At 45.2% G+C, this 18454-nt stretch overlaps 2 protein-coding genes across 2 annotated transcripts; one reads left to right on the top strand and one right to left on the bottom strand.

The window, feature by feature from the left end:
* The first annotated feature begins 653 nt into the window (after nt 1-653).
* LOC141022875 (uncharacterized) lies at nt 654-1673 on the top strand. Its single transcript, XM_073499152.1, has one exon. It carries the CDS (start codon nt 654-656, stop codon nt 1671-1673), a length of 1020 nt encoding a protein of 339 aa, XP_073355253.1.
* Nucleotides 1674-4935: 3262 nt separating this feature from the next.
* On the bottom strand, nt 4936-9688 carry LOC109763230 (probable protein phosphatase 2C 69). Its single transcript, XM_020322080.4, has 9 exons — nt 9452-9688; nt 8775-8946; nt 8221-8374; nt 8093-8156; nt 7419-7526; nt 7063-7188; nt 6720-6979; nt 5484-5686; nt 4936-5304 (listed from the first exon to the last, which is right to left on the bottom strand). Exons 1-9 carry the CDS (start codon nt 9638-9640, stop codon nt 5300-5302), a joined length of 1281 nt encoding a protein of 426 aa, XP_020177669.1. The 5' UTR covers nt 9641-9688; the 3' UTR covers nt 4936-5299.
* Between the last annotated feature and the right edge of the window lie 8766 nt (nt 9689-18454).

An 18454-nucleotide genomic window follows, 5' to 3' on the forward strand; every position in this document is an offset into this window, starting at 1 on the left:
TGGTCCCAACTGCCCTATAAAGTTTGCTACAGCCACCCAAGTATTTTGCAACTGCACTATTCTTGGAGTAATTTCTTTTGCATATAGGGCACCTACTGGAGCAGCGTTTTTGCCCCCTCGTGATGTAAAAAGCGGTTATGCCCTATTTTTGGGTAACTGTTGAAGATGCTCTTACACTTGTTAACTGCCTCGAAAAAAGAACAATCCGCCACCTGGACGTTCTCCCTACCGGCGGCTACCGCCGGTCACAAGATCACATCGCACCACATCACGTATAAAACCCTGGACTCGGAAAAGATCTAGGTCTGGACGCCACCACCGGCTGTGGCGCTACCACAACGCCGGCGTCAACCATCCCTTCCATTCGTGTGCATGTCTCCGCTCCCTCGACTCCATGTTGAAGGATGTGTGACTACACGTGAGGTTTTTGTCACCCTCGGCCTGGCGGCTAGGGTTTTTTTCTCCGCCTCGACGAAGTGATCGTGGGCGTACTCCTTGTCCCTCCGTCGGCTTCGGCGGCGGCAGGTTTTCTCTCCCTCCGCTGGCTTCGGCGACGGCAAGTTTTTCCTCTCCCTTCCCGGCTTGCCGGCAGCGAGGGATAGTTTTCGTCGAGATTGCTAATTTTCTTGGCGGCGCTCTAAGGGTGATCGCCAATGAAAACCCTAGCATGGAATTGCCGGGGGTTGCTCTCGCCCACGGCAATTCAAGAGCTTTTGGACCTCCAAGGGCGGCTGAGAGCAGATGTGGTCTTTCTATCGGAATCGCATCTGAATAATGACAAGGCAGAAGCATTAAGGGTTAAGTTAGGGTTTGATCTTTTTCATTTAGTGGCCAGTGATGGTCGTGCTGGTGGACTTGTACTTTACTATAATCTATCAAATGAAGTGGTTTTGAATTATTCTTCGGATAACTGTATTGATGGCATAGTGATGGATGGGAATTACCCAGCTTGGCGAATTGCAGGGTTCTATGGAGAACCAAGTTGGGAGAGGAAGCATCTCTCATGGACGTACCTTCGTGATATTCACGCAAATAATTCTGGGCCATGGATGGTTCTTGGCGATTTCAATGAAATTACTAATATGAGTGAAAAGGAAGGTGGCAATATCCGACCTGATCACTACATGCGGGAGTTCAGAGATTGCATCGATGATTGTGGACTACAGGAAGTGATGATGATAGGTGATACTTTCACATGGAGTCGAGGGGCCGTCAGAGAGCGGCTTGACAGGGCTCTATGTAATGAGATGTGGGCAGAAAAAATTCCTTATGCAGCCTTAGTGCACGAACATCATACCCACTCAGACCACAGGCCTATTCTGCTTGACACTGAGTACTTCAAACTGCTGATGAGGCAGCAGCAGAACCGGAAACGAATGTTTGAAGCCCGCTGTTTGGATGAAGGGACAGTGAACGAGATCATCAATTCAGCTTGGGAGCGTGCCAAGTTAGTTGGATTAGGTCCCTCCCTAGCGGACCGGACCAAGGCAGTGTTGAACGATTTGCATGAGTGGGATCGTGAGACCCTCAAGAGCCCCAAGAAGAGAATAAATAAGTTAAAGAAAGACCTGGAGAAAATAAGGAGGGGGCCGAACACTATTGAGGTCCAGCAGAAAATGGAAGATATTCAGGTTTTGATTGAAAACTTACTGGATCAAGAAGAGCTTATCTGACTCCAACATGGTAGAGCAAATTGGCTGTTGCATGGTGACCGAAACACAGCTTATTTTCATAGAGCAGCTTCGACACGTAAGAAAATGAATTGCATCAAGAAGCTACTTGATGATACCGGAGTGTGGACGGAAAGTGAGGAGGACATTAATACCATTATTTCAGATTACTTTTCTGATCTGTTCATAGCACAGGTTCAGCAGCCGGATCTAAATGTGTTGTCCAGGGTGCAACGACGTGTAACTGAAGCCATGAATGTTCTTATGGCTCCCTATACGACAGAAGAGGTTAGGAAAGCTTTGTTCTCGATTGCTGACTTCAAAGCTCCCGGGCTGGATGGATTACATGCAGTTTTTTATAAGAGGTTTTGGCCAATGCTAGGGGAAGACCTTGTGATGGAAGTTCTTAGTGCAGTTAATTCACAGGAGATACCACCAGGATGGAACGACACAACTATTGTGATGATTCCCAAGATTAACACACCTGAGAAAGTTACACAGTTCAAACCCATTAGCTTGTGTAATGTGGTCTATAAAATTATCTCAAAGATGATTGCTGCAAGACTGAAAAATTTGCTTCCAGAAATCATTAGTCCAACACAGAGTGCCTTTGTTCCAAGGAGGCTCATCACTGATAATGTCTTTATAGCTTATGAGAGTCTCCATGCAATTAAACAGAAGAAAAAAGGCAAGGAGGGATGGTATGCGGTAAAGTTGGATATGCACAAAGCCTATGATCGTGTTGAGTGGGTCTTCTTGGAGGCAATGTTACTAAAACTGGGGTTCATGGCTGATTGGGTCAAAATGATTATGGTTTGTGTATCATCTTTGGAGTACAGAGTGAGGTACAATTCGGTTGAAACGGATACTATCAAACCATCGCGAGGCCTTCGCCAGGGTGATCCTTTATCACCCTACTTATTTTTGCTGGTTACTGAGGGACTGATAGCACTTCTGAACCATGCAGAGCAATCAGGTGAAATTGTGGAACTTAAGGTTTGTCGAGATGCACCCTCTGTTACAAATCTCTTGTTTGCTGACGACTCCTTAATTCTGATGAAAGCTAATGTGTCGAATGCGATATGTTTGAAATCTGTTCTGGATGCTTATTGTGATGCTTCTGGCCAGTTGGTGAGTGTGGATAAATCTAGTATTTTTTTCAGCCCTAGCACGGATGTAAACATCAAGGCTTAGGTTTGCACCACTCTTAATATCATGACTGAGGCTCTGAATGAAAAATATTTGGGGTTGCCCACTACCCTAGGATTGGACAAAACTGATAGTTTTCAATACTTATTTGACCGGTTGATCTTGAGATTGTCAGGATGGAAGGAAAAATGTCTGTCTTTTGGAGGTAAGGAAGTGCTTATCAAATCTGTTGCACAAGCCATACCAACGTACGCGATGTCGGTCTTTAAAATTCCTAAGAAAATCTGCAAAGGAATTACAGATGCGATCTCTCGGTACTGGTGGGGTGATGATGCGTCACATAACAGAATGCACTGGTTTGCTTGGTGGAAGATGTGCATACCATAGAGCAGAGGAGGAATGGGGTTCCGAGACATTCATCGTTTTAACTTGACACTATTGGCAAAACAAGCATGGCGACTTATTGAAGATCCCGAATCCCTCTGTGCAAAGATTCTTAAAGCAAAATATTATCCTGATGAGGATCTTATGAATGCTAGGTTGAAAAAGAAGGCCTCTTATACGTGGCAAAGTATAATGGCAGGTGAGGAGACTTTGAAACATGGACACATATGGAGGGTGGGTGATGGTCAAAAAATTAAGATATGGGAGGATAGCTGGATCCCACAATCACCATCCAGGAAGGTTATCTCTAGTAGAGGAAATCATCTCCTCTCCCGCGTGTCAGATCTTATTGATCCAGTGTTAGGTGACTGGGATTCGTTGCTGATGAACCAAACTTTTTGCAGTGTTGATGCTGAGAGAATTCTTGCAATCCCACTTCCAGTATACGAAATGACAGATTTCTTAGCACGGAGCTTCACTAAAACAGGTGTGTTCACGGTAAAGTCAGCATATCATGCCGTTTGGGAATCAAAGTTTGGCCACAATTCGCAGGGTACGCCGTGCTCATCCTCGCCAACACCTACATGGGATTCGGTGTGGAGTCTGAGCTGCGCAGCAAAGATTAAATTTTTTGTCTGGAGAGTACTTCTTAGTGTTATTCCATGCCGTGCAATACTAGCTGATAGACACATCAAGATCAAGCCACATTGCCCAGTATGCAACCAAGGGCCGAAGAGCATCCGCCATCTTCTATTTGAATGCCCTGTTGCGGTGCAGGTATGGAAACTCCTCGGAGTGCTAGATGTGATAGAGCATGGATTTGAGATGAATATGTCTGGCGAGGTAGTGCTGGAATTTCTTCTCAGTTTACCAGACAATCATATCCATGTGCTAGGTTTGCCGAAACTGAGAGAAACTGTGGCTACATGCTGTTGGTTTTTGTGGTGGGAAAGGAGGAAGATTACACATGGAGGTGATCCACAAACGGCGGCACAGATCAACCTTGCTGTACGAGCCTTGGCGGCGAACTTCATTGCAACGTGTTCCTCAAAGCTGAAAATTCGTGTGGGTGGCTGGACGAGACCGAGGACTGATTACGTCAAGCTAAATGTGGATGCGGGATTTGACCATGACTCACTTAAAGGCTCTGTAGGTGCTGTCATCAGAGACCACAACGGTAAGTTCATCGCTGCCCCGAATGAAAAACTTGAAATCTGCTATGATGCTTTCGCAGCAGAAGCAACTACAGTTAGGTTTGGCCTAAACCTCGCCCGCACAGCTGGGTGCAGCAAAATTGAAGTAAATTCAGATAGCGTGGATGTGATTTCAGCACTCAAAGAGGGATACTCATCTTCGGTGGCCAGCGCGATCTTCGATGATTGTTATTTCATGTCTTTAGATTTCAGTCATATTGTTTTTAAACATTGTTATAGAGAGAACAATAAAGTAGCCCACGAATTAGCTAGACTAGCTAGATTCACCACTCCTGATGTATGGATGGATGCAGCCCCGATGGCTGTTATTCCTCTTATTGTCTCTGATGCTACAATTGTAGCCAATTAATAAAGGAGCGGTTGATTTTAAAAAAACGTATAAAACCCTGGCCATTTCCTCGCATGTGGCATCTCTTCCGCCATCAAATGTTAAAACTACTTCACATTGACATTCAATACTTCTAGAACAAAAAGTATATCTTATCAAATCGATTTCAGAAGAAAAGGAAATGCACAGATAAGCTTAAAGCATTCAAACAATCACCAAACTTTTTCTTTTTCTCAACCACCGTCATTCAACTCATCTACAAAAAGAATATTAGTGATCCTTTAGACCCCTGTACAGTCAAGCTAAAATTCTAACGACTATGCTTTCCTCATTTGAAAAGGGTGCCCTTTTCCATGTCGGTGGGACTGATCAATGAATTTCCAACCTAACTTGTCAAGAATACTTTGTACTGCTTGACTAGAGTGGTCAATGTACAAAAAGAAATATGTGGTCAACTGACTAATGTTCCTGGTAAAGAAAACAAAGGAATGTCTATCAAAGAATGGTTTCAGCAATTAGGCCTGCCCGACGTGACTGAAGGCATCTGCGGTCGACTAATCTGAAAAATAAATAGAACCAAAGAGCAAATTAGCAGGTTACAAAATACTCCCTCCGTCCCAAAATAAGTGTCTCAATTTTGTACTAACTTCAGTGATAAAAACACTGTGTATTTCTTCGAGAAAAGGCACTGCATATAGTTTAGATAATCAAGATAGCTGATGAGATCGTTAATCGTACCTATTGGACGCCGTTTACCCTCCATTGCTTTCTTCTTTTCATGGCAGCTTTGGCAGAGGAAAGGACCTTGCCAACCTTGCATTTTTTCCTGTTGCAGTGGGTTAGCATGTATGGAAATCCCCTGGCCAGATTTCAGTCTAAACTGGCAAATCGCACAGCTGGAGGGTTCAAACATGTTCCGAAGTGCGTATCCTGTACTAAGCCTGCAAGGAACAAGCAAAACAGAAAGCAACATTATTATAATATGAAAAACTATTAGTACTTGTTACAAGCAAGACGTATTCACATTACAGCATGGAGTATCAGTTTAGTGAAATGCTTAGAATCGTCTCGTAAACTTGAGCAAAGAAAATGCTAACTTCTACTATAACCCAATAAGAATTTAACTATCAACTGTAGTTGCTAGTGCATTCCTGTTTATCTCAGAGCTGAAGAGCTGCACTGCGTAGAAGTCAGTCTGAAACTGCAGCTGCATAACTAAACAAGTAACCATCCCATCTAATATATGCACTCTGAATTTTAGTCATCTATTGAACACTTTTAGCTTCACTGCTAAGCTAGCACGAGTGATTTGATACTACGCTATGCCACTCATACACATCAACCATGTCTGTCTGGCTTGATCGAGGACATCAATATGTGGATGACCAGAGAAAAGAAGAGGGTCCAATATAGTGGAGATTGGAAAAGGAAACAGCAGACAAATTGAGCATTAAAATGAAAATATGCAATTGAACATAAATGGGCTGCATGGCTGACACCATCAATCAGCAGTGCCAACTCATCTGCTGCTTCCAATAATTCAGTTCCTACTATCAGCAGACAGCAATATAAGCTGGTTGCCCGTATGAGACAATCAAATACAAGATATATGTAACTGGAGAAGCTACAAATCCAAGACTAATAAGCCTACGTAGAACGAATGTCTCTTTCAGTGGCATCTAGTATGTTACAGATCTACAGTGCTATATTGATGCTTTCAAGGCCATCAAATCGAGAAAACTCAGGCCATCAGAATCACCAGACAAAAATGACAACTAACTAAAATATGATTTACCTGAGCATTCGGTTAATTTCAAGTTGGTGTATGTACTAGTGTACATGTCTGGCAACACAATGGACAATCCTAATGCTGTACAATGGAATATTTATGTCCTTTTCTCTTAGAACTGTATCGAGCTCCTAGCTGGTACCCCAAGTGAAAAAAGGCCTAGAATGTTGGTTAACAGAATATACCTTCTTGAAAGCATGGCAGACCCGTCCTCAAATATTTCTTCCACCACATCCGGCTCAGCATATTCTCTATCAATTTTAAAAGATGCATCTGAATTTTTTCGGCGGAACATGTTATTTTTCAGATCAACGCGGAACATATTATTGAGTACGGTTTTCCCCTGCCACTTTGTTGGAGGACTAGGAGCTAGTTTTTCTGGAGGTAGTATGTCCACCACGATGCAGGTAGTATCATCTCTTAGTCCTCGAGGTAGGGTTGCTTCCTTCAGATAAGAAAATATATCACGAAATGAGGGGCCAGAAGTTTGAGTCTATTAACCAATGGAAATGATTGTAAATTAGTTACATTAACAATTCGATTGGCAGCTATATCGGATGGGTATCCACGAGAACATTCAAGAGCCATTTCAAAAGTCAAATCATCCCAGACACCATCGCTTGCAATGATAATTCTGCCTCCAGCATTGGATAGCTGCAACAAAAATGCAATAGAAAATCAAAATAGTGTCACAGCAAAGAGCGAACTATGCTCTGCAGTGGTGAGACGTAGAAGCAGATCACACCATGGACTACAGATGTTGTGAAATATTATAGAAGAGGTCATCTAAAAGGAAATCTGATGATAAATAGGCACCCAAACAAAAACATTTGTGAAAATAAAAAAGAGATACGCGGTGCAGAAGAATTTTCATATGAGCAAACCTTCACTTGCTTCACATGAGGAACAGGGATGATGCATTCACCAACATCCATATCCCCTATCGATCTAGATAGGCACAAACCACCTGGCCAGCATCTTAAAGGACCAACCTGAAAATGTACATGGTAAATTTCAATAACAGAAATGATTATAGCAAGCAAAACAAATAGTGACCAGATTATCCAATAAAAGAGTAGATCAAACAAACATAAGAATTGAGTTAGACATTGATGATACAATGGATGTAAGATGAATATTCTCTAAATTAAACAAATTTGGAATACAAACACGGTAGAGTTTTACACGCATACCAAAGTATTCAATATTCATCAATCCCCACACAAAATACAGAGAGGGAACAACAACAGGAGTTGTTAAATAAAATCTGCAGGGCGCAGCCAAAAATAGGAATTACCTTATGGCTGAAAAAACCAGCAGCACAAGAAATTCAGTCCATCATATCATAAGCTAAAACATTGTTTGGTAGGCACTTAATTTAACAGTGATGTCAGGTGCACGTACGACACAACATATTTGAGAATTATTAAGAAACAGATGGTTAGCAGGTTACTGCAGAAAATGAGAACTATCAGATTGGTAACATGTAACACCATGCATCCACACCGCACATCCCAACTCAAGAGCACAACGGATTATAAAGGTAAAAGAGACGAACCTCTGGACCACCAACAACATTCAGTTGTCCAACCTTGCTTCCCCATGCAGTTACACGTTCCACCCTGTAAAATGAACAGGTCATAAACTGCACAATTCTCAACAAATTACCTCAAAGGCAGAACTTACTCATCTCTGTTGGAGTCAAAGCGATGATCAGCAGACAAATGGTATAGTGAACCATCAGCTGACTCCAGTATGCACCGTGAATCACCAACTGATGCTACTGTTACAACCCACTCGTCTATTATCACAAATGTCACAGTTGTGCCAGAACTTTCAGCTGAAACAGCAAAAAGAATGTTTCAGAAGATAAAAGGGAGGCATCACTCGAGGTGTTAAGAAAGACAAATTAAACAAAAGCGCGATTGTCTCAACCACGTGGCCTAGCACTACAACTAACTGAAGAAAATATCTGATGGTGTAATATCTAATCAACCAACTAGAATGACTATGAATGGTTCATACAGCTTTACTTCGTCCTTGACAACAAACAAACTGCTAAGTCCCTGCTTGGAATACATGAATTCCACAGGATGACAGGAATAGTTCGATTGCCATAAGGATCAGGAACATGTCCATGTTCACGAGATGGCCTAAATAAACAGTAACAGCATGTGCACCTCGATCAACCAACTGGAAACTTGACATCAACAAGGTAAACAAGGATAGTCCTGATTCACCTGCGGCTTGCAAATCCTTATCTGTCTTGACAAATGCTGCAACGAGTGAACGTGGAAGCACTGCAAGCCACTCATCCCTGGTCAAACCTGAAGGGGTAGCACGCAGGACATTGTTCAGCAGATTGTTCTTCGCGTATATGGCCGCTCCAGATCCATGGTGGCCATCAAACAGCTATAAACATGACACAGTAATCAGTGATCAGTGATCAATCAACAGAAACACACCACCCCGATTAAAAAATGACCAGCCAAGCCATTAATTAAATCAAATGATACGCCGGTCAACCCGACAATAAGATTAAGACACGAGATCATTTGGATCAAAGGTAATATTTCCTAGTAGTATGTTTTTTACTACGAGTAATTTTTCATACGTAGCAGGCTCCCAACACTCTTGGTGACGAACTAGCAGCCTACGTGCAGACAACCAACAAATATTCTGAACCCTGCCAAAAAGGCATGGCAGCTCCGCCAAACGCGATAGAGAAAAACATGCTGGGTGAGTGTCAATCATGTACAGGAGACTGGAGGAGTGGCCTCCATGTCGCACAATTCCGGGCGGGTATTCCAGAACCTTCTGTCTCTTTTTTTTTCCGGGTATTCTAGAACCTTCTCGAGAGACAGGCATGGGCATGGGCAGGGGCAGGGGAAGGGGGCGCGGAGGGGCAATGCAGTACCGCGAAGACGGAGAAGGAGGTGGAAGGGTCGCCGGCGACGCGCTGGCCGGCGTCGGCGAGGAGCAGCGTGACGTCCTCGCCCTTGCGGCTGCGGCTGGCCTCCCCGCAGAGCACGTCGGGCCGCTCCATCCGCTCGCTCGTCACCTCCCGCCGCAGCAGCACGCCGAGCGGCACCGCCGCCATCGCCATGGCGCAGCCGCACCGATCGCCCGCCTCCCCCCAAACCCTCCTCCTCCTCCTCCTCCTCCTCCCAGGAAGAGCCGCTCAACTCAACGGCCCGCTGCCAGGCGACTCCCCCACGCCTCGCCCCCGTAACGGAAAGAGGGAGGGAGGGAGGAAAAAATCCACGCGGAATGCCGCCGCTGGCGGGCCGCGCGCGATCGTGGGCTCCACGCGGAAGGAAACCGGAAGGGGGCGATCGAGGGGGGGACGGAAGGGAGGGAGAGGGATGAAATGCGTTGCGATTTTATGGGGGCGGGCGGAGACGCGCAGTGCGGTTGTGATTTGATCTCGTGCCAGCCTGCGGCTCTGTTTTGTTTCCGTTAATTTCTGCTCGGGCCAGGTGGGGCTTGGGTGCGCGCGAGCTGGATGCGTGCGTGGACGGGTGGGGCCGGGGGGTCTGAGAACCCGAGAGGCGGCCGGCCCGGCCGGCCGGGCGCTGTCGCTTGCTCGGCCTCGATCGGACGGTGGCGCGGGCCTTGACGGGGTCAGGTGAAGGTGCACGTGCGGAGCGGCGCCGGCGAGAGGGGAGGTGGTGGCCAGCGTGGCCGGCGAAAGGACCTCAACTGTTTTCTCGTTCTTATTATTGGAAACGCTTTACCATCACCAGAAACGGATCGCAACCGCCGTGCCCGTCACCTTCCCTGCATGACACACGTTCAAGTGAGGCCCGCACATCATCCTTCGCCGGACGCGTTTTCGTAACAGATGCTATGCTTCTGAAACATGTATGATGTTGCAATGGTCTTTGATGGGTCTATGTTTTACGACAAAACCTCTCTTACAGAAATATTCTGCAACAAGACCTCAGTTGCCAAAAGAATGCAACAAAACCGTTGTTACAAAAAAAAATACTGCAAGAAAACCTGTGTTGCAGAAATAATTCTGCAATAAAACCCGTGTTGCAATGATGGAGGCGTGCTCCACCGCTCGATGCGGCAGATTTGAAAGGTTCAGCCGACGGGCTCAACGGTTCAGTTTTTTTTACTTCTGACAAATCATCAACACTTCGGTTTTGAATTTTTTGTCTCCCAAAGACAGTTTCTTTAGTAATAACGTGCTTATTCAATTCTCAAAATGTCGACGGATACAAAGTGAGCTGCTGGTTCATCGACCCACATCTAAATAAGCCACCATGAAGTGCTGCGACGACGACGGAGTGGCAAACTTGGATGGAGTGGCCCCAATCCGGTGGGCAGGGATGGAGGTGCGCGGTGACCCGGAAGAAATTCCTGCCCGTCTCGTTCGGTGCTGGCGGCGACGACGCCCGTGGGTGTCGTTCCCCTCTTTGGAGGCGTCGCCAAGGCGTGTCGGCGTCCCCATCTCCTGCTCCTGGGATTGGTAGCGGTCTTCGGGCGAAAGCCTAGGTTCGGAGTTGAATCGGCGTGATGGCGGTGTCCTCTACGTCGCTACTCTGTTGGGGGCATCGCGCTTGAAGACACGGTCACGAGGTTTCAGGTTGCGCTACTTCCGGTGCTCGTTGTTGTCCAAGACGATCTTCAATGGCGCAATGTACGTCATCGCCGGTGAATCCAAGACGGTGCCTTTTATGGACTGACTAAGTTCTGCTATCTACTTGCCACCTCCTTTTAGGCATCTAAGGGTGGATGGTGCGTTGACGGGGAAGCCCACCCGGAGTTGGTGTTGTCTTCGGAGGTGACCGGCGATGGTCGAGACGCGGTAATGATGCTTTGTTTTTGGACAAGCTCTTTTTCTTTGTAGTGGTGTTGTTGGTGGTGGCTGTCTTTGGACTAGCCCTGGGCTGGTGTCAGTACTACGCTCGTTGTTCGCAACAAGTTGTAGTCTTCTTGTAATTCAAATTCTGCCTTCTATAAAAATATGATACGCATTCGCGTACTCTCGAAAAAAAATAAGCCGCCATCTTGCATTTTTTTTTAGATAATAACAAAATTTTATTAATTACAAATAACAGTTACATCGTCTATAAGGAGAGATACAATCTCATCCAAGGGCTCCTCAAGCCAATCTTTTGTCGCTGAAAGTTTCGCTAACCTAGCAAGTTCATAGGCAACCCTATTCGCTTCCCTATTACAATGTTCAAAACTAATAAGAGAAAATTTACAAGCCAAAAAATAACAGTCATTCATTCTTCATTGTATGAATGACTTCCGTATTATCTGAATTAAAAACAAGACAGATTGTAGCCCGCTTGATGTGCAAGAGATAGGCCAAATCCTAGAGCAAACGCCTTCGTTGTTGCCCTCGTGCGAACTCGCATTTAAGGTTTCCGTGCCTCTCTCCTATGGTCCTTGGACCATGTCGGCGCGGCCGATCCCGATCCTTGCCGGCGAGAAGGCTCTGTTTTAGGTGCGTTTTTGAGTTTTGTTAGGGTTTGTGACATGCTCAAGAAGACGAGGGGATGGAGGCTTCTTGAAGATCGGATAAGGTCCTCCCCGCCTAATCCTCATCTCGGTGATGGTTCAAGCATCGTCGAAAGGCGTGTGGAGGTTTGACTCCGACGGATCTCGTGGGATCTGGTCGGCGTCCATCTTCGGTGGATCGACTAGATCTGGTCTTCGTTCTTCTACGTATGTGTGTTTGCAGGTTGGATCCTTTCGATCTACGTTTCTCTTCATTGGCGACGGTTGCTGTTCTAGTGTGCTGGTCCTATAGGGACTTAGCACAACGACTTCCCGATTGTCTACTACAACAATGTTTGTCCGGCTCCGAAGAGGGAGGGGTGATGACGACGGCGCGTCCTCGGCTCGCTTCAGTGTTTGTAGTCGTCGTTCTACGGACTTGGATGCATATTTTACTTCTAATGTTCTTTGTACTACCTTAATAGTTGATGAGTAGATCAAAAGTTTTTCGCAAAAATAATAATCTTCGAGCCAACGCTGCACAAAAAAAAGACAGATGTGAATCTTAATCACCGTTGGTTATTTACTATGGCCTTACTTTTATATATTTTTAGAGAAGGAGGATCACCCCCGGCCTCTGTATCTGGGCGATGCATGCAGCCATTTTATTTATGATTCACTAAAGACCTCACAAAGAAATACAACAATAAGTCTGAAGCCACCGTCTATGCGACAACTGTCGCTACTCCTATCCAGCTGATAAAGGGATGCTGATATTCCGGACCTAATACCACATACCTCGCAGGCAAGCCTAACATCTAAGACCCGAGGCCCCAACCAAGCCACTTGTCAGGTATGGGCACACACCGGTTCGGCGCGCTCTCAGATGCCGCCGCCGCCAACTGCCACCACTCCATCTTCAGATCTGTACTGACGCATCATCCTTGCCCAGTCTAGCTGCCGTCAACGCCACCACGGCGCCCAACGGCACCACCACCCTGCGCGCGAACTGCTGAGCACGTCACGGTCGCCGCGGTACACCTCAGCACCATGCCGCCAAGTACCACCAGTCGACACAGCTTGAAGTCTCTGAAAGATCTATCGTGCGTAGCACCTGCCGACCAGGCATGACAAAGCGTAGCACCTGTCGGTCAGGCATGACTTGACATCTCCACCGAAGCTCCGTGCAAGACGAAGCCGCTCCACCTCCTGCCTCTGACCACTAGCACTGCTCCACAAACGATGCACCCAAAAGAGAAACGCCACCGCAATGCCGCCATCATCCGATCTGGAAGACCAGATCCTCGGGTTTCCCCCAGAGCAGTACGACTGGGTCGACATAAGTCACACAACGATGTCTTCATCAAGGTAACGACGTAGATCGCCGCCATCGGCTCGGTTTTCACTGGCAACTATGTCTCCCCGACTCGCAGCCAGTACTGGATCACGGATCCGAAGATCTGGACACCCAGCCTCATGCCGGCCACCTCTGACGGAAGAGATGAGCACCACCGCCGGTTGCATCAGTCAGAACAGATCTGGCCGGAGATGCCGCCGATGAGACCACCAGGCCCTCCATGCCGCCGCCGCCGGTCTGAAGGTAGTTTGCACGCCACCGCAGCCTAGCTGGCCGCCGCCGCCGACCGCAGCTGCCGCCCAAAAAGGTCGGCCTCTGCGCTCGCAGCCACGCCGCCGTCCGAGGCTGGGCCGCCCGACGCGCCTAGCCACCGCCGTCCGAGGACGGGCCGGCCACCCGCCACCTGCCGCACCCAGATCAGCCGTGCCACCACATGCCTAGGGTCCCGCCCCAACCCGGAGACGCGTGAGAGAGGAGATCCCCCGCCACCGACGGCGTCCCCCGGCGGCAGCGGGGGGAGAGGAGGAGGGAGTTCTTGGCGACTGTGGCTAGGTTTCTAGGAGTCGCCTGAGTCGCCCTAGGGGGGAGCGACATGAGCGGGTTTTCCTAAAAAAAATGGGGTACCTTTTAAAATTAGGAGAGAATTTTACATCCCGACCTTTGCACCAACTAAAGATGCATACGGCCATTTTAGTATGAGTACCCAAATAAATATGGTCCTCGAATTTTTTTACTATGGGTTTATGGCTAGCTCGGTTTTGAAAGGTTCGAATGAGAGTGAGACGACTATCGCTTGCACGCTCCAGACGCGTGTCCCATGCTGCGTTGCAGCGTTGCGTACCGGATGAGGAGTTTATGGTTTTGTTAATTGCTACCGATCAGCGGTCACATCCGACTGATGATTATTCGGGGACGCTTTTTGTAAAGCTCTATTGAACGCACAATTAAGTCTTTTTTGTGAATATAAATGAACAGTTAAGCCTTGTTATTGAATGGCCGGAGAAGGTTTGGACGAGGGGCCACTGAAGGCTCGAAGCCGACCACTAGCTTCCTGTTGAAAGACCAAGAGATCATGCAATTTTCTTTGTGCGTTTTCTGTGAGAAATCTTTAGGTCACGGGGAATATGATAGTCTCTAGTGATGTTCAATCATTTTTCATTTTTATTTGAAAACTTTTCTTTTACCATCTGCGTGTGATATTGTGAAGAGTTAAATACATCGGAGATGCCTAAACTTGTCCTGTGCGGTCAGTTTGGTACCTAAAGTTACAACATACATAAAACTAGTGCCCGAACTTGTCCAGTCGTGCAAATACGGTGCCTCCTTCCGTATTCAAACATACGCCCTGCCCACGTGAAGTGCCAGCATGGCAGTGGCCCACATGTAAGTGGATATGTGCGGGGAGGAATTATTTTGCAGAAACATCACTTTTATTTTATTTAATCATGTAGGAAAGCCCTCAAATACAGTGTATGCCAGAGAGAAATAACATGAACAAAAAAATCTGCATCGCGATGTTTCTAACCTGCACCTTCAGGTTACCAAACGTCACGATCTGCCCACGTTGGAAACTATCTGGTACGTACAAGTAATAGCTAGAAAATTATGTAGACCAATTCCACGTGTTGCTTTGCAAGTCTTCTGATGCGTAATCGATCGGTTTTATTTTTTATTTTCTTCCAAGTTCCTGTTTAGTTTTATGACACGCAATTTTTCCGATATAAAAATACAATAATTATCGATATGCAGTTGCTGTGTATTTTTTCATTTTTTTTCATTGTGTACTTTGAAGAGGTAAAATTAACTATTTCAAAATTTTATGTGGATTTAAAATTTTCTACAAATATTTCATTATTATGTAAATTCATATATCTTCATTCCGGACCAAAAGCATACATAATTATTGTGTATCTTCATTATATTTATGAAATACAAAATTATTAAAAAATTGACAACATTGTATTTTTTGAAATTATTCAACATATATGAAAATTATTGTGTAATAATATTAAATTCTAGAAATGTATCAAAACATGTCAACCGTGTTTGCAGAATTGTAAGGAGAATTTTACACAGCAATTTTTTAATACTCGATGAACATATTCTAAAACATGTTGAACCTAACGAATTTCAAAAACACGTTATAACTTTTGAATACATGTGAAACATTTTCCAAGTACATGAAATGCACTAGCACTTTATTTTAAGTTTGTGGCAGTTGTAACTTTTTCTTGCATTTCTTCTTTCAAAAGGTAAAAACAATATCAAAGACAAAAAAATATACACAAACTTGAAAAAATAGAAATAAAACTTGTGTGGGCCCAAACAAGCACCATGTATAAAAGAATCGCTTGAAGAGGTACATAGCAGCCAAAGCAGATTTTTGGAGCACGGTGGCCACTGAGCATGTTTTTTTTTAGGTTAAAAACTGTCACTTAAAAGTTCTGCTTTTTTTTCACACCAAAAACGTATGCATGTGTTTGACGGTCAAATCCATACGAAATTATGTTATATTATACCCAGCAATAAAGACAAACTTCCAGCCAAATAACAAGCTAATTTTTGCATGTATCTTTTTTTTTTGTATCTCTCGCATACAAACGCGAATTTTGATGAAAATTTGCACAATATATTACACTCCTACGTGTGCGCGTATAAAAGATTTTGGAATTTCTTTGAGTTGTAAAAATCCATTTCTCTGAACTTAAGAGAAACAGGCACAATACGCCCATGCTCCGAAGTTGCCTTTTGCACAGCAACGCCGTATATATAATTCGACCTGATGAAAGTCCACTCTGCATATTTTGGCGTGGTGGATAGCCTGTGCGTACAGTGCAATCTGCGACCATGAGATCTCAGCATCGATTCTAAATTATGCAATATATTTTTACTGTGGGTCAATGCCACACTGTCACGCCATGCGGGCATAACATATGTCCGGATACAGAAGGAGGCACCGTATTTACACAACCAGACAAGTTCGAGCACCAGTTTCATGTATTTTACAACTTTAGGCACCAAACTGACCATGCCGAACAAGTTGAAGCACCCCTAGTGTATTTAACTCTATTGTGAACTACCCGGAACTCTGTGCGTACAGTGCAATCTGCGACCATGAGATCTCAGCATCGATTCTAAATCATGCAATATATTTTTACTGTGGGTCGATGCCACACTGTCACGCCATGCGGGCATAACATACGTCCGGATACAAAAGGAGGCACCGTATTTGCACAACCAGACAAGTTCGAGCACCAGTTTCATGTATTTTACAACTTTAGGCACCAAACTGACCACGCCGAACAAGTTGAAGCACCCCTAGTGTATTTAACTCTATTGTGAACTACCCGGAACTTCTGACAACCCCCACCCGCCGAACCTACGGGCTGCGCTGAAACTTACGTCATGCATGCGCGCAGTGACTTTGGGTTGGGCGCATGTTCTTTCCCTTCCCACTTATCCCTTTACGGTAGAACTATATTACCTTTCCGCCACCTCCTCAAACAAAGGTTAGATCCAAAACTAAAAGAGCTTTACTCGTCGAGTTCTTACATTTGTGGAGATGGCTACTCATGAGGAAAAAGGCTTTCCGAGGGCGAAAGTGCCCTTCTCAGCTCAAGCTCACATGAGCTTGGGTGAACAGTAAAATTCGATTAAGAAAACAAATTCCAAAAAATAGGAAAAAATATTGTGACACGCTTTGACAAATATTTTCAATGCTTGCAATTTTCATCATGAAATGGCATTTGTGGAAGTCATGATAAAAAAACAAATTTGATGCTCAAAGTTTTTTTTGGAGTGCTGTTTCTTCATGACTTACACGAATGTAATTCTATGATTAAATTTTGCAAGAATATAAGACATTTCACATTTGTGAAATGTTGCCACATTTTTTTGAAAGTGTTTAATTTTTTTTTGGATTTTACTGTTTACCCGAGCTTATATGAGCTCGAGCTCAGTTAATCCGCGTCCTCCTGAGGGAGAATACTCTAATGAGTATCAAGGGTACATTCGGGTGAAGATTCCTCCAAAGATACCAAACCCTGGTCGTCTTAGGACTTGGGGAAGAACTCTCTCTCTCTCTCTCTCTCTCTCTCTCTCTCTCTCTCTCTCTCATATTTGGAATAAAGGATTTATCCATGTATATCTTGTGTTGCAACTTGTGTGTCGATTTGTGCTAGTTTTTCTTGTGTTCCTTCTCATTCCCCACACGTTCTTCCTCAAATTCTCATCCAATTCGTGAAGATGGGTCCGCCGTTATGGTTTTCCCTGTGTCAATAGGGTAGGTATTGCATGCAACATGCTCTAGCCAAAGTTATATAGATTCATCGTAAGTAGCCTTTCACCTTCCCACCGCATGTATGATATCGTTATGGCCATAAACTCATTTCTCTAGACATCAAGTAATAGTGACGCTGACACATTCTTGTTCAGCAGTAGGTCCCCAAAGACCAAAGAACCTTCAGTATCTAATCACAAAGCCTTTGTCACACCATCTCCAGTCCTGAAATTCTCCGTATTCCAGGCAACAGTGGACATCGAAGGGGGTGTGACGAATACTTCTAGAGTCGGATTTTTTTTTCGAAACGGAGGCAAAAGATTTGCCTCATCGATTAATTAAGCAGAAGAGAATTGCCCAGTTAATTAACAAAAAGCCGGGCGAAAACCGATACAAACCCACATGTGGACTACAGAACATGCAACCCCATAACCACATAATTAACCTGACAACCAAACCCAACACGCAACGACCATCAACCCTAACACTGTTACATCGCAAAGAAGACCCCAACGAGAGTGCCTCGCTAAAGACCACGGTCATCACCAGAATCCACTGAGTCATCAAGCTGCTGCGGACGCCTTTCCTGTGGTGCCACTCTTCTTTGCTTTGCTCATGAGAGCCTCCTCCACAATCGTCTTGCCAGATCCAGGGCTAGCCCTCTCCAAACGTTTGAGCAAACTATGAATCTCAATCTGAAAGTGAATCTCATCAACCTTGTCGCGCACAGACGCCTCTTGCCTCACGGCCACATGCGAGTCAGTGACCGCAACGTTGGAACCTCCACGGTCCACAGAGGCGAGCGGCTGGCTGGGTGCTGAAGGATC

Source organism: Aegilops tauschii, chromosome 5, assembly GCF_002575655.3.
Source record: "Aegilops tauschii subsp. strangulata cultivar AL8/78 chromosome 5, Aet v6.0, whole genome shotgun sequence".
Lineage (NCBI taxonomy): Eukaryota > Viridiplantae > Streptophyta > Magnoliopsida > Poales > Poaceae > Aegilops > Aegilops tauschii.